Raw genomic sequence first — 15,760 nt, 5'->3', positions numbered from 1 at the left:
CGCCGACCTTTTCATTCGATTATTTACCCCTTTCCCCGCTACCCAGCACAGTAAATCCTCAGCTCCTCGCGTATCGATGTTTTCAACGATGATCAATCACTTTAACCGCATTTTTTATTCCCTCAGGTTGCCAATCTCCTAAGACTCTTTCACATACCGCAAATATCACCAGCCTCAACGGCCAAGGCGCTCAGCGACAAGACGAGATTCGATTACTTCGCGAGAACCGTGCCACCCGATACTTTTCAATCAATCGCTCTAGTCGATGTTGTTAAGAGTGCCAACTGGTCGTACGTGTCGACCGTATACTCCGAGGGATCCTACGGCGAGTACGGCATCGAGGTGCGTCTATGTTTATATATTTTTCTATCCATATGTATCAACGAATCTCTCTCACTCAAATGAAATCGAAGTTAAGGATTGAAGTATTGAGGGAATCGCCTCGGTTTATTTCGTTTTCTTTTACGGATTTTATCACGTTGAAGTTTTGGCGATTACACCAAATCTGCACTAAAATTCCAGCGTAACATTTACCTTTTTCGTTACACGTTTCAACAACTTCTTTCGACGTTTTTGTCAGTGAATGAAAAACAAAGATTTGAATAAGGGCGCAAGTCGCGTTCGTTCAACGCTCGCGCCGATCGTGAGACTTCTGGTGATCCGAAACTTCACAATTGCGAGAGGACGAAAATTTGTTTTTCTTCAAATATATCTTTGGGAATGGATCGCAACTTGTTTTTGTAACTTGGATATAGTTTTTATTGAAATATTTCGACGCTAAAAGTAGAGTTGAAAATGATCGGAATGACGCGCAGTAGGAAGAAATATCGTTTGAACTTGTTCGAGGGATTATTTTGGTTATTCTCGAAACGATTTGGGGCCGTGGTAACAAGCAGGTTTTCACGAGAGAGGCCACGGACAGGAACGTGTGTATAGCAGCAGCGGAAAAGGTCCCGAGTGCCGCGGACGACAAGGTGTTCGACAGCATAATTCAGAAGCTGTCAAAAAAGGCGAATGCACGCGCGGTCGTGTTGTTCACGAGGGCGGAAGACGCGAGAAGAATTTTGGAGGCTGCGAGGAGATCGAATCTGAGCCAGCCGTTCCAATGGATCGCGAGCGACGGCTGGGGCCGGCAAAACAAACTGGTTGAGGGCCTCGAGGACGAGGCCGAGGGAGCCATCACCGTGGAATTACAGTCGGAAAATATTCCCGGTTTTGATGATTACATGACGTCACTCACGCCCGAAACTAATCGGCGTAATCCATGGTTCGGCGAGTACTGGGAGGAAGTATTTGGATGTACATTACGCACGAATGTACCTCTCGTTACCAACAAATCCCTGACTGTGTGCTCGCCCAAACTACGCCTAAGCCCTGCCACCGGTTACGAACAGGAATCAAAGGTCCAGTTCGTCGTTGATGCCGTATACGCTTTCGCCCTCGCCCTTCATAATCTCCAGAGGGATTTGTGCGGAAAGGCTCAATCTCTCTGTACCGCTATGATTAATTACGACAAGGGCACATTCTACAAGAAATATCTCCTCAACGTCTCTTTCACCGGTGAGAATAAAATGCACTTATTCAATCAAACTCTCGCCATGTAGCTTCATTTAAAGTAGTTCGGCCATTCGATTAAGTACGGTAAAGGTCCACTTGAGTTGCGGTAAATGGTAGTTTAAGGCCCCTGATAACGATGAGCACGGTTCCGGGGCCTCTTAAGGGGCGACATTTTTGATTATTTTATTTAAAATTTTGACTTTTTTATACGGTATCCTATGGGAGGGAACTCACAATAATATTAATTGTGAAAATATTGTACGGTGTTGGAGGCTCAGAAAAGTTTGCCTTACGGGACTTTTAACAAGGAAAACATTAAAAAAGTGTGAAAAATAAAAAAAATAAATGAACAATACTTTCATTCGTCTTGCAGCTTCGCTTTTTTTTAATAAGTTGACCATTCCTTTTTCTCGGTAACATTGCACCGATATAAACTTTCTTTCGCACTATAAAAATGTTCCCTACGTTGTGTGTATATATTTAAAGTGTCGCCGGTACCGACTCAATCATTAACTAGTCAAATCGAAGTATAAATTTCATCTTTTACGTAAGATTATTAGTGGTTATCGTGTAGTTTTTGAATGTTTCTATAATTGAGTGTTGAACGAGTCGTTTTGAATAAAAAAAGAAGTTGAATTTCAGCTTGAATGACGAAAAGACACATCTTATTAATTGTCAATAATCATTATTAATTGTTTTCTTATCATTCACCCTCTTTCTCTTAATTCAATAACATATTAACATCAAAAAAATCTATATTTATGATATTTTTAAGGCATTTTATAACACTCTTACGATAAAAATACTCTCAACGTGTTCATTAATTTTGTTAATAATTTATACTTGAAATAAATCAACACAAAGCAGTTGCAAGCTTGACTAGTCATAGAACGGCCGAACTACTTTAATCATCCGATCAGTTATTACAGAAAGGTGGGGTTCAATATGACGAATAACTGAATTGTAGAACGGTCGATATTTCGAAATTTTAAAAGTTGTGCATGTCAGTTTGGAGAAAAATAAGTAATTTGAAATTCTTATTCCCGATCGACTATTCAGCAGATTGCGTGTTTAATCAAAAATTCCTTCTTTGAATTCGTATTTACCCGAAAATATATATTTCAATAGTTTTCATTTCGAATGCAATTTTAACAGACCATCCGAATGTCAAAAGTTCATATTTTCGAATTCAAAATGGACAGTAATTGTTTTACAGACAGACCTGAATATAGAGTAGCAAAAAATCGAAAGTGAATTTTTCGAGCCTATGAAACTTAAATATGCAGAATAGCGATGGCTCAAAAAGGCGAAAGTCAAAATGACGATGTTTAAAATTGGAGATCACCGGTCTGAGTAAGTGAGTGAGTGAGACGCGTGTATTTGGAGCTCCACTGCATTTCTTTATTTTGATCGATCGACTTTCTAACGTTTCGCTATTTTGACTGTTCGACTTTTTGGTCTTTCAGTATTTTAACCTCAGTAATATTTGGTCTTTCGTAATTATATTTTCAAAATTGTGAATTTTCACAGTATCGCTGACTGTAGTAATTTATGAATCGAAAGAGTGATAGTCGAATTTTCGAAAAATCGATATTTCAGTCATCGTCCTATGGGCGATTGTTACATTCTATTTTCGATGTAAACGTGCTTCGAACCTTGCAGTTTCTGCTTTATTTATTTTAGGCATTCAAAGCTCCAGTCGAATCTATTTGTCTCCATATTATATCATTCGAATTTTATAAACTCGAGATTTTAGCTGTTCGAAATTTGAGTCATTCCAATATTTGATCCCCACCCGTTACAGAAGTATTTACATATTTATTGCTCCTCGCGACCCACCGCGAGTTGCACCATTGACCGATAGAAATGTTCCCATTTAGGTTCCTGCGTGTCGTCCTGTGCTGGAAGATCGATTCTAATGATTTTTCTCCAGATCGATTTGCTCTCGTAAATAATGTAAGGAGAGAATAAACTCTCGCGAAATGACTTTGTTTCTGGGACCGGCTGTTACGGCGGTCTGTGAGCGAGTAACAGAGAAAAGTAGGAAGAATCATTAAACCGGAGGGAATTTGCTTATTAGTTGAAATTGCTGGGGGTCGAGCGGGAAGAAGGCATTAAAAAAGCAATTTTGGCTGATTACCTCATTAGAATTTGCGAGCTTCGTTTCACCGTAAAAAGAGAAATATTGAGGAAGCAGTGGCAGCGGAAGTCGTGTCGGTCGTAACCAATTTCATTTGATTCGTTTATCGAATTTCCGCGGGCCCAAAAGCGACGAGGGTGGTTGAAACGTAGCCGAAAGATATCAGGTTTCGGGGCAGTCGAGCCGCGTATTAAGTTGCTCGCGACGCAGTAGATTCGGGCGGGAGTAAACAAACCACTGTTTTCAACGCCTTTCGTGTGAAAGTCCGGGATGCTTCTGATGGGTAATTGATGAGAGGGAATCGAGGTAAATTATGTGGCGAGAAGAATTGAGAAAAAATAGGGAGAAATAAATGGGCGGGAGAAAAAGGAAATAAAAAAGGAAAGAGAGAAAAATAATGGAGTTGTATCAAGGACAGAAATATGAGCTTTCATAAAGTACAGTCACACTACAGGCAATATCCGAAGGAAGGATATCGATCCTCGAGCTTTGCACGTCTCGCAAATTGCTGTTTCCACCAAACGAAAAGTCCTTCGTACAGATACACGTGTATAGTTATATTCCCGGATAAAGAATCTCGGGGAAAAGCGTCTCGTCTCAATTCACCTGACGTCGCGAGAGCCTCCTTTCGATAACTTATTCCCTGCTGTACAGCCTCGTGTCAACGTTTCATGCGAAGAGAGGCTAAAAAGATCTGAGAAAAAAATCTGAATATTGGCTCGGGCTGCATATAAATATGAGCGCGCCTCGATGAGCGTGTACGCCATTTTCTTCGGAGACCAAAACATAAAGCTCTTCGACGATGGCCTCTGCTGGCATTGGCCTGACTATTGATGGGGAATAAAAATATGAGACACTAAACTCAGCGACTGTCATTAAAACTTGCTCATTTTCGTATCGTAGCTAAATCTTATTTGCCCTCTTCGAAAATAAGAATGCTCGTTGGGTAATTTCTCTGTAGGCTGATTTCGAAATTGTTCGCTGCCTTAATTGAGGCTACCGGCATCGAGTCCCCCGGAGACTAATCCGCCCCGAGAAAATTGGCAGGAACTTTCTTTCGAATGCTCGACTGCTTTCGAGAAATATGCTTTTTGCAGTTTTGCAGTGGGAGGGCGCGGAAAAATGGAGAAAGTACAACTGTTTCTTCGGGGCCTATTAAGCACGCGAACTCGCGCGGGCTGCTAAGACCGAGCGCCAAGGCAGTAATAACCGGAGCTGTAAAAGCTACGGTGAGCTTCCGTTATTAAACCGAAGTAATTGCGAGATTAATGAAGCTTTCTTCATGAATTTATTCGAGAATTAATCGCGGGCAAGAACAAATGAATTTGTGTACGAGCGCAGCCTGTTATTAGAAATATCACACGTTACAGCGTCGCTCCGTATACTGAAAAGTGGAGGCGTGATAATAATTTATCGCTCTGGAGGGGGGCGGCTCGAGGCTCGAGGGAAATCGGAAACGAGGTCGCTTCGTGCGGCGGCTATACCGAAATCATTTCTAACGTTCATTCCGGCAGTTTGCTTCATCGCTCCCGCAGCCGTGCACCTATATGCACCTTCATAAAGTACATGTATAAATTCATGGAGCAATATCAAACGTCTCGCGCGTATCCTTCGTCGCATAAATCACACTTGGATTTTCGTCCGGCCATAATTATCAAGAACGTTCTATTCCTGGTTTAATCTTGAAATTCCCTTTGTTCCCGATCGCCCGCTATATTGTTTCACTCAAAATGTCAAGTAGCGTGCTCTCGCTCTCGCGTGTTTTAATTCGTCATCAAGATTCCTCGTTCTTTCATTAAAAGCCGTTTGTCTCGGGACTGAATCACGTTTCCGATGACTTTCAATCACAAAGGAACGTTCACCTTAATGATTAAAACGATAATGATTTACGCCGCTTCTCGCTCACGCACACGCACGCACACACGTATTTTCAACGCCTCTCTTCGCGCCTCATCTTTGTACAGATCTCGCTGGAAGCGAAGTCAAATTCGATCAACACGGCGACGGATTAGCGCGGTATGAAATCCTCAATTTCCAGAAGGCCAATCAAAGCGGAACAAACGGATATTACTATCGGGTAAGTCGCAACCAAATGTCCTTGGTTTTCCTCAAAAGTGGATCTTCCATTGTCCCCGAATCTACGACGCTCCAGTTTGCAACGTTGGAGTCCAACGAGATGAACGAAAAAAAAATTTGTAATTCACCAATTATTTATTTCACGAGTCATTGGTGTAGGTAGAAAAACCACGAATTGCAAATTCAGCAAAAAACAAAATTGGAGATTGACCGGAATTATTCGAGAGTTTTTTCACATCATTTCGTTGGACTCCATAACGTCGCAAACCTCAGCGTCATTCTGAATCTTTATTCCCGCAATGTCGAATCCAAAAGAAAACCTTTTTTTTCGTTCACGGCCCCTCTGGCTCGAGTTCAATTACGTTCGGCAACGTCAAATTTTCCGCAGTCAGTTTAACTCATTCGAGAAAGCTTTCTTATTAATGAACAATTTTACTATTAGTGAAACTCTTTCGTAGCGTGAGAGGAAACATTGAGCGCAGAAGGAGCTTCTAGTACCGAAGAAATTTCGTCAATTATTTATTAACGCACTCGGTCAGTTGACCGTTCGAGCCAGCTGACCGAAACTCTTATTCTCCGTGGCCTGAAAGTTGTCGAAGAATGGACGAAACTTTTTCGCTCCCCTCGCGGTCAGTGTTTCCTCGAAAACTTGGGAACGTTCCGAGGGTGAAAGAATCCCGGGAAAATCGAAAGAAAAGTCCTCCGATGCGCGATCGAAAAAAGTAAAGTCCATCGAAGGCGATAAATGCACGAGAAAAACTTAGTTCTCTGGATTTTGGCAGGTGGTTGGAAAATGGTACAACCGTTTGGACCTGAGCACGGAGGAGCTCATCTGGGCGAAGGGGACGGAGGAGATACCGATTTCAGCGTGCTCGTTGCCATGCGAGCCTGGAATGATCCGGAAGCAACAGGGTGACACCTGTTGCTGGGTTTGCGATCGTTGCGAGGAATACGAGTACGTTTACGACGAGAAAACGTGTAAGGACTGTCAGCCGGGATATTGGCCGCACGAGGATAAGCGCGGTTGTTACGCGTTGCCGATAAAGCATATTAAATGGACGAGTGGATTCGCGATCGCACCGGCGGCGATCTCGTGTTTGGGGATTGTCGTGACGTTGGTAGTTGCGGGACTGATGTTCAAGCATCGTGATACCCCGGTCGTTCGTGCCTCCGGACGTGAATTGACGATAATATTATTAGCCGGAGTTCTCTTCTGTTATTTGAACACTTTTCTCTTGCTGGCTACGCCGACGACGATCACCTGTGTTCTCCAGCGGTTCGGCGTCGGGGTAAGTTTCAGCGCGGTCTACGGCGCCCTTTTGACCAAGACGAATAGAATCGCCCGGATCTTCGATTCCGCATCGAGGTCGGCGGTCCGACCGCGTTACATAAGCCCGACCTCGCAAGTTTGCATCGCAGCCGCCCTCATCGCCTTCCAAGTGGTCCTCACCCTGGTCTGGATGATCGTCGAGCCCCCTGGAACGAGGCACTTTTATCCGGACCGACGACAAGTAATCCTCAAGTGCAACATCCAAGACATGAGTTTTCTATTCTCTCAACTCTACAACGCCTTCCTCATCGCCGTCTCGACCATCTACGCGGTTAAAACTCGCAAAATACCCGAAAACTTTAACGAGAGCAAGTTCATCGGCTTCACCATGTATACCACCTGCATCATCTGGCTCGCTTTCGTACCCATCTACTTCGGCACCGGCAACGCCCACGAAACCCAAATCACCACCCTCTGCGTCGCCATCAGCTTAAGTGCTTCCGTTACTCTCGTTTGTTTATACTCACCCAAAGTCTATATTATAGTCTTCCAGCCCGATAAAAATATACGAGGCAAGGTCACCATGGGTGGCAGCACCTTTAAGAAACCTGGCAGCAGCGTCGGCACCTCCTCCGTCACCAGATGTGAGTCCTGCTATTTTCTTTTTTACGATATTCATTATTTTCGATAAAACAAAACTCCTGCTCCCTTCTTATTCTACTGATAACTGATTTTAAATTACAGTTAAGTGCATGCGAATGGATTGGCGAAATTTCGGGTCAGGTTATCGAACATAATAAAGAATTAAAACCTCAAAAGTCGTCAAATTTATACGGGCGGAGCTTATGGAGATTCCATCATCGCTACATTTCTATTCAACAATTCATATACTAAATAATTCCAAGTTCCCGATACAAGCTGTCTCATAGATAGAAATAAATTCAAGGAATCTATAGCGACGATAAAAATAAAGGGTTACCGAATGTTTAAGGAGGGTGGATCGCGACGATACAATGTTGCTAAAGCATGTTAAAAATATTGAGAATTTTAAAATGATAAAAATTCATAAAATTTGGTAAATGCATTCTTTAAAATATGTAAGACAATATAATTTTTTTTAGATTTTTCTACCACATAGCTCTCGAGTAATTGAACACTAAAGTTCACGTGTATGAGCATACAGTTTACATACATATACACAGTTATACATCTTGCGCATAAGAACTTTGATTTAACGCTCAATAATGCGATAACCATGTGGCAAAAAAATTAGAAAAAAATTGTATTTGTGTACTTGATGCCAAAGAATGGTATCACGAAATTTGATCAAATTCTGATTATTTTGATTTCGTGATTCACCCTCCTTAACAGCGACTTCTCAGAGGTTAGGAATCAATCCAAATTTCGAGTGCCCTGGTTTGCGTCACCAAAAAATACGGTCACGCGAAAGGAATACTTTCGGAAACCGTTTGTTCAATTGGAACAAAATACGTCTGAATCTTTGTAGAATAACGAAATAAATGATTCGATCAAAATAATCCGACAAAATTGAACAGTTAAACAAAACTACCTGTAGGTGAAGCTCAACTTTTTCAGAGTTTCAGAGTAGAAGTATTCTTTAGAGTTACTTATTGAAAATTTATTCATCTCTGGGGAAGGGAAAAAAGGTCTAAGACCGGGTGGGAATGAAATCATCTCGAACGAGTCTCTTCGTATAATTGCAGTTGCTGAAATATATATAAATATATGCTGATATAAATTGTCCCATTTCCGGTTCGCAAGGTTCAATTGCACTTTTCTGTAATTATTTTAGTATAGCAATTTCCATTGCGATCGAGTTAAGGAGGGTGGATCACGAAATCAGAATAATCAAAATTTGATCAAATTTGGTGATAACATTCTTTGGCATCTTGTGTAAAAATACAATTTTTTTCAAATTTTTTTACCACATGGTTATGCATAATTGAGCGTTAAATCGAAGTTCTTATGCACGAGGTGTATAACTGTATATATGTAAACTCTATGCTTATACACGTGAACTTTAGTGTTCAATTACTCGAGAGCTATGTGGTAGAAAAATATAAAGATATTTAGATCGTCTTATATGTTTTTAAAGAATACATTTACCAAATTTTATGAAATTCTTATCATTTTGAAATTCTCAATATTTTTAACATGCTTTAGTATGGCAACATTGTATCGTCGCGATCCACCCTCCTTAAATTAACACTAGTTCATTCGGTATTTTGTATTGAAAAAGTGAAACTTTGAACGGTATTGTATATCCATTGATGAATCTTGATATGGAAAGATCCGTTGTTATGGATTCTCACTCCCTTTTAACCGGTTGACTGGTATTGGATCATATATGTACAAAAAAAAGTCGGGCCCATTCTGGTTTTGTATCATATGTGTACATATTAAAATAACTTTTTAAATTTTCAACCGATTTGGACAAAAATTGGTATACAATGGTTTTTTGGGTCGCTGAGTCGATTTTTGAACTTAATTTTCACCCCACTACCCTTGGAAATGGGGAAAATCGAAGGTTGAGGGTAAAATTTTTCGTTTTTTCAATGGATTTTCATGCTATATGACATGAAAATTTTTAGTTTTTTAGCACACTTAACTCTTTCATCGATATCAAACAAAATTCGGTACCCCCAAAAATGTGAAAAATAGGGGTTCAGGGTGAAATTTGTTAATTTTTCACTGCGAAAATTTCATGCTTTATCACATGAAAATGGAATCGGCAAACTCGGAAACCCTCAGAAATAAATTATCGTGATTTTCGGTAGCGTATTGGCTCGTACCATTTTGGCACAAAAACTGGTAAAAAGCTCACCAGTCAACCGGTTAAAATGCTTTAATCTGCATGCAAGTTTCACCTCTAAACCTCTTCCTGTTCGAGTTCCATGCTGGTCGATATCCTGGTTGGGATTTCCAATTCGTTGATTTCGGTTGATGCTTTCTCTTGTTGAGAATGAGATCTTTTTGGATAAGACGAATTGTTGTACCGATTGCCCGTTTGTGCGCTGGTATGCTCTCTATTCGACAAACGGGCGTTTCCAATTTAAATTCCTTGCCGGCTTTACCGTCCGCTCTTTGTTGATTATCGGCTGTGCCTTCATTTCCTTGCTGACCTTGGTAATAGTTTAGGCTTCTTTAACTTTATTAGTTAAATTCTCGCCATACAGAAAAGTGTCTATTTCTGCCTTGTCTAGAACTACTTTAACGTCTAATTATTCTTCATGATAAATCTATTTAATTTTGCCTCTCAAAGAAATGTGCATCTCTCTTTAAAGCCAATTCATTTATTGTTGCTGCCACTTCGACGTTAAGCTTTGGTGCCTCTAAATCGCAGTTTTCTGGTCGTGGCTATTTTTTTTTGTGAATCCTGCTGCGTGTGACTTTCGTAGGGTCCTTTCCAAGTTTTCCAAGCGTATCGAGATCAGCTGACTCGACCCCTGCATCTTTATTGTGAAATGTTTTTTCGACATGCAAATCCTCTGTCATAGCGATATCTGTTTTCTCCATCTCATGCGATTAAAGGGGTGAAAAAAGAAAAATGAAATTGTCGTAAGAAAAACAATAGATTTTTATTATTTTATACGAATAAGTTGGATGTTATTTATTAATCGATATTTTTCATATCTTGTCTCCAGAATTCTCACTCTTTCAACCTTGTTATTCATTCGTTTCCATGACTTCCGATATCTCCAATCCAAAAGTCTTTAAACAACGAAACTACATTTTATATGCCCTTTTTCTACTGAACAGACAAAAACTGTAAATCCATCATAATGATAATTTTCTACTTCAAAATCGTAAATGGTAATAAAATGTTCAATTCCCTGTGTGATTTTCTCTTATAAATCAAGTTTTTCCCTAGTGTCTCATCGTATGATCGGGCTCTATCCGTTTAGATTTCTGTTTGGCGTCCTATCGTACAAAAATAAGCTCTACCAATCATTTGATTGAGCTCTGTCGATCAAAAACAGGACAGTTACCTTCGTTGGCACGATCTTCATTGACAATCTTTTCTTGCCGGATTGGGCTAATTTCGCCATCTCTTTTAGATTTTCTATTTCCTTTTTCAATTTTTACATCTTTGCAAATATTTTCAGTCTCTTGTATTCTGCTTTTCTCTCTTCACGCGCTACACTTCTTTTCGTTTATCCCATTTTTTCATATTTTTTATCTTTCAAACTTTCTGAAAACACACAAAGTGACATTGACCAGAGTAAATGCAACGACATACGAGGGAAGTTGGTGTCCAATACTTTTACTCTGAAACATGTGGTGACTTTTGGCAGTACAAAACTGTACTACGTAATTATCATCGAAAGCGAGAGTCTCGAAGGATGATTCCTTCGGGGATCCCCAAAAGAATGTTTCCTTAAGGAGGATTTCTTGGTACATAAATATATAAGAAAAAATCGTGATTGTTTTCTCTCTCTCTCTTTTTCTCTCTGGTGTCGCTCTCGATATGGTAAGGAAACGTGGTAAAAAAGTGTGTAAGCAAGCGGAGGGCTGACTAAACGATCGGATGTAATATTTCATTTGAATTCCAATATGTAAATGAGGCGGAGGTTCGACGGGGAAAAAAGTAGTGGGATTTGGAAGATTGGATTTTGAATGATGGAGGTTGTAAATTCAGGAATGGTACATTGTTTATTCCCAGCTCGGAAGGCCAAGGCTCGCATGATCAATAAACGGAACATTACTCTGCTGGCTTGTACAGGCCAAAGGAAAGTTTAAGGAGTTGCCATAAAACACAGGTTGTCGGGTGTGTCTGAGCGCAATCCTGATCGAGTACGGTCAACCCTTCTTACATGAGATCCGGGCTCGATAAAGCTTGACTGATGTCAGGACGACGTGCCGGTTAAACTAGACGCGGGAGTTTGGAAGCTCGGATCTTTCGCGTTTGCGAGGAAAATCCTGGCCGATAGGAGGCGTTAACATATTATCGCGTTTTGTTAATCCTTAATGGGTCGTTAAGTACGCTTCGGGACGAAGGGCGCCGTGATTTCGAACGGTTCAAGGTCGCTTATTCCCTACTGACGACCCTCCGGTAGGTGAAAAAATAGGAAACTCGAGTAAAAGCGATACGCGCGATAAGAAAAACACTGACGAGCTGAGCGCCTGTCACATTCCGCTAATTTGGCGCCCTCCTTGCCCACTTCGGTATCGAGGAGCGTCTGAGAAGCTTGACGCGATCAATAATCCTTTCAACTATTATTACTGCTTATTGATTTCATCCGAAAAGCCTTTTATTCATAGCCGACCCAAGCTGATCCTGGCTTTGAGGTCATTTCGCGATGCCTCTTTGACATTGACGACCCTGACCTCCTTCCCCATCTCGTGATCGATGCAACCCTCCGAGAGTCTCTCCTTCAAATAACACGCAAACAAAACTCTCTACCGACTCTTAGCAACGACAATAAGACGCCAACCTCCTCCTCCCATCCTCCCCTTTTTCTCTTCCTTTCCCAAAGGGATCGCACCATTTTCAAACAACCCACTGCTTGTATTATTTTCCTTACCTCAGTTTCATAGCTGCTAGCTCAATCGATTCCCTCGAAAAAAACTCGTTATTCAGCTCGAACAAACCTCCGGTTAACAAATTTCTTGTCACAAGAACTTTCGTCGCATCCTCCTGGAGCTGGACATCAAGTTTTTTTGCCTTCCAATCATTTGGACCCAGGATCTTGTACTGCCATTAAACTTTTCTACTTGCAGCTTTTTCATATAATTATTTTCTCTCATTTTTTATTTCCAATCTTTTGAACGGTTCCCATCCCAAATAACCTCGCTCAAAATAACCATGAACAGAATAACTCTGATATCCCAAAACAAACAAAAACACACGTGCACGACGTACCAATGCGGGGGAAGAAAAATTGCGGGGTGGGTGTTGTCGAGACATCTCGAGATGTTGAATATGTTAAAAACAATAGACAGTAAATTTATAACGAAGCATTTCGAATCTAGTAATAAAAATATCGCATTACTGAGTTAAATAAGCTCACTTCAAATGACGATTATTATTCTCGTGGTTGTCCCGTCCATGGGTTATATTGTTCATGGTTATTATTTCGTTCGTTGGTTATTTTACCAGGTTATTTAGAGCGTGGTTATTTCGAGGGAGGTTATTTAGGCCGGACGCCGTTTTGAACGAACACATCATGTCGTTCGATGAAATTTTTGTGCTATTTCAACAATTTGTCAAAACCGACGATTGTTTTTGTATCTGATCTCCGATTATTTTGCTTTCATTTTCTGTTTTATCGCGTTTCGATGTTTATGTGGCTTTCCGAGGTAAAAATGTCTCGTGATTTAATTTAAAGTTGTTCGATTATCGAGCGATTCGAAAGAAGGAAATTTGATTTTTGTTTTGTTTTCACAGACACTGGATGCGAAACGGGAAGTGAACACGTGCCCCTTCGAAGTGCCCTTTGCGCGGTGGTGCAAACGTCCGTCGGCGTTACGGAGATTTCTTTAGCTTCGAACGCTTCGAATCAGACGAATAACGAGCAAGTTGCCCAGCTCTAAACTTCGCTGAACTTAGCGTGATTAAATTTGTACGATGTCGGTGTCTGCGTAAGCTCGCGTATGTGTGTGTCTGCGTGCGAATGTTGGCGTATCTGTTCGAGAGGAAAAAAGGTGAGAGCTGGAGCAATACAAGCTCGGAGGAAAGGCCAAAGAGGAGGAATCTCGTCGTTCAAGTTCCTGAAAAAGAAACGAGCGCTCAAGGACGTCGAGGGAGGGAGGGAGGGAGAATTGGCCGGCGAATAACTTCGTGAAAAATGCATCAAATCGATTATCCGAACTCGCGATCGAGCTCGCTACGGACGCGAAAATTTAAACAGCCGAGATTAAAGGAAGAGAGAGAGAGAGAGAGAAGCGAAGGGAAAACTGTAAATGTGTTTGCTAACATTCATCAATCTTCGTCGTTTCGAATCCCGCAAGATTGTGCGCCATGTTGAACGTCGCGGGGAGTGGAAGTCGCCTTGATTGAGTGCGACAAATCCGATTTGTATACCACGACATACGCCGCGCTCGTCCGTTTTTCAGTTTCTTCTTTCCGAATCATCGACTTGCCGAGAAAAAATATCAATCGATCAAGACGATTATAATCTCTCCAGCATTTTACAAGAACCGCCTCAATTTCCGTCTCCCTTTGCATCCCTCTTTCTCGTAATTTCTCATCATCAAAGAGGAAACCTCAAACTGGCTCACCCCGATAGACAAATATATATATATTAATATTAGAGATTATTTATGACAAATGGATGAGAGTAAACGAGTTAATGATGTTGATTAGTTCGATATACGAGAGAAAATATTTAGATCGACGAACATGAGGGCCTGTCGATATACTTCGCCCTCGATAAATAAACATCATCGTCTAGCAATAAGTTACATAATAAATATATATAGAGAGAGAAACCAAAGTCGTTTCTGCACGGTTGGGTCCAAAACGAGTGGAGCAAAATCACCTTTTTCGGAGGTCTCTTAAAATTTGGAGGATTTCCAAATGAACTCTTCAAATTCGTGGCTAATATTGTCAGCTTCTGAATGAGAATGGGATTGGTGCTGGCTGATCGAGGAAAGTTGGCCCTTAGAAAAGCCTCATCGTGTTTCACTTGTTTTGGTCGCGACTCGTTCACGTGTATATTGAAAAAATGTGTCACGGCAACTGTCTGTATCGGCCTCATCGTTCGCACATTATTCGAATAAGGTACAACAAGGTGGAAGATAAAAAGGAGGAGAATTGTATATCGATCACCCGTCATTATTGTCGTTGCCTAATATTGTTACCGCTCGAACGTGTGAATGTATTTTTTCGTGGACAACATTTATTCATAGAGAGAAAAAGAAGCTCGCGCGACCTAAAAACATGTTTTACTCGCTTGCTTTATTGCCGAGTCATTTATTTCAATTCCCAACCCCACGCGTGGCAGGGGTTGTTGTGCTTACGAGCGATAAGCGACGCGGAGCGAAACGTCGAAGGGTGACGGTGGAATCGAAGATAATTCACCCTCGAGAGCCTAAACGCATCTTCGCTGTTCGCATCGTGCGCCTCTTCTTCGGTCATTAATCCGTTTTTTAATCACTCCTAAGACGGACTAAATGCAGTCAACGATCGATACACATATTTACAAAGTATAACGAGCGCCAAATGCGGAAAACGGAATCGTACAGGCGTGCATATATTTTTTCAAAATTCATCATCTGTCCCGGGACAATCGCACTCGTTTGTAAAACGGCGCTATCCACCAAGCTCTGTCGAAGCCTGTCGCGCAACGCCATCCACTCATCGCCGGGTTTCACCCCAGAGCGATTCTCGTTTTCCAAATTTTTCAAATTTCACAACCGAAAACTTGAATTATTTGACGATAAACTACGGAATAACGAGACAGTAAAAACTCGACATTCGATACCCGCTTTCGGTGCTTCGTTCATTCGTTTTTCTCCTGCCTACAAGCCCATTGGTCGCGACGATATATTACTAGTAATTAAGTTTAACGAGCGCAATATCGATATCACTGTTGTGATTTTAATATTAATTCAATATCATTAAGCAGAGAGATGGTTGTTGTTATATACTCGAACGTTGAATTCCATTGAAAGTTCTATTCGAGGCACTGGAAGAATCGCAGGAAATATAAGAAATTCGAAAAAACGATGAGATTTCGTTTCACTCGTCATTC

The 15,760-nt window shown here is 41.1% G+C and overlaps 1 protein-coding gene across 2 annotated transcripts in view; it reads left to right on the top strand.

Annotated features, from left to right (window-relative positions):
* mGluR (metabotropic Glutamate Receptor) overlaps window positions 1-15,735 on the top strand; it is a 37,634-nt gene extending 21,899 nt beyond the window's left edge. For both annotated transcript variants that reach the window (XM_043427710.1, XM_043427711.1), the window contains exons 3-7: window positions 127-342; window positions 897-1,560; window positions 5,662-5,774; window positions 6,556-7,687; window positions 13,453-15,735. In XM_043427710.1, coding sequence (XP_043283645.1) covers window positions 127-342; window positions 897-1,560; window positions 5,662-5,774; window positions 6,556-7,687; window positions 13,453-13,598 — 2,271 coding nt within the window. In that variant the 3' untranslated portion in view covers window positions 13,599-15,735. The remainder of the gene's footprint in view (window positions 1-126; window positions 343-896; window positions 1,561-5,661; window positions 5,775-6,555; window positions 7,688-13,452) is intronic.
* The last annotated feature ends 25 nt before the right edge of the window (window positions 15,736-15,760 follow it).

This window comes from Venturia canescens, chromosome 9, assembly GCF_019457755.1.
Source record: "Venturia canescens isolate UGA chromosome 9, ASM1945775v1, whole genome shotgun sequence".
NCBI lineage: Eukaryota > Metazoa > Arthropoda > Insecta > Hymenoptera > Ichneumonidae > Venturia > Venturia canescens.
This window is presented reverse-complemented; position numbering and strand designations above follow the sequence as displayed.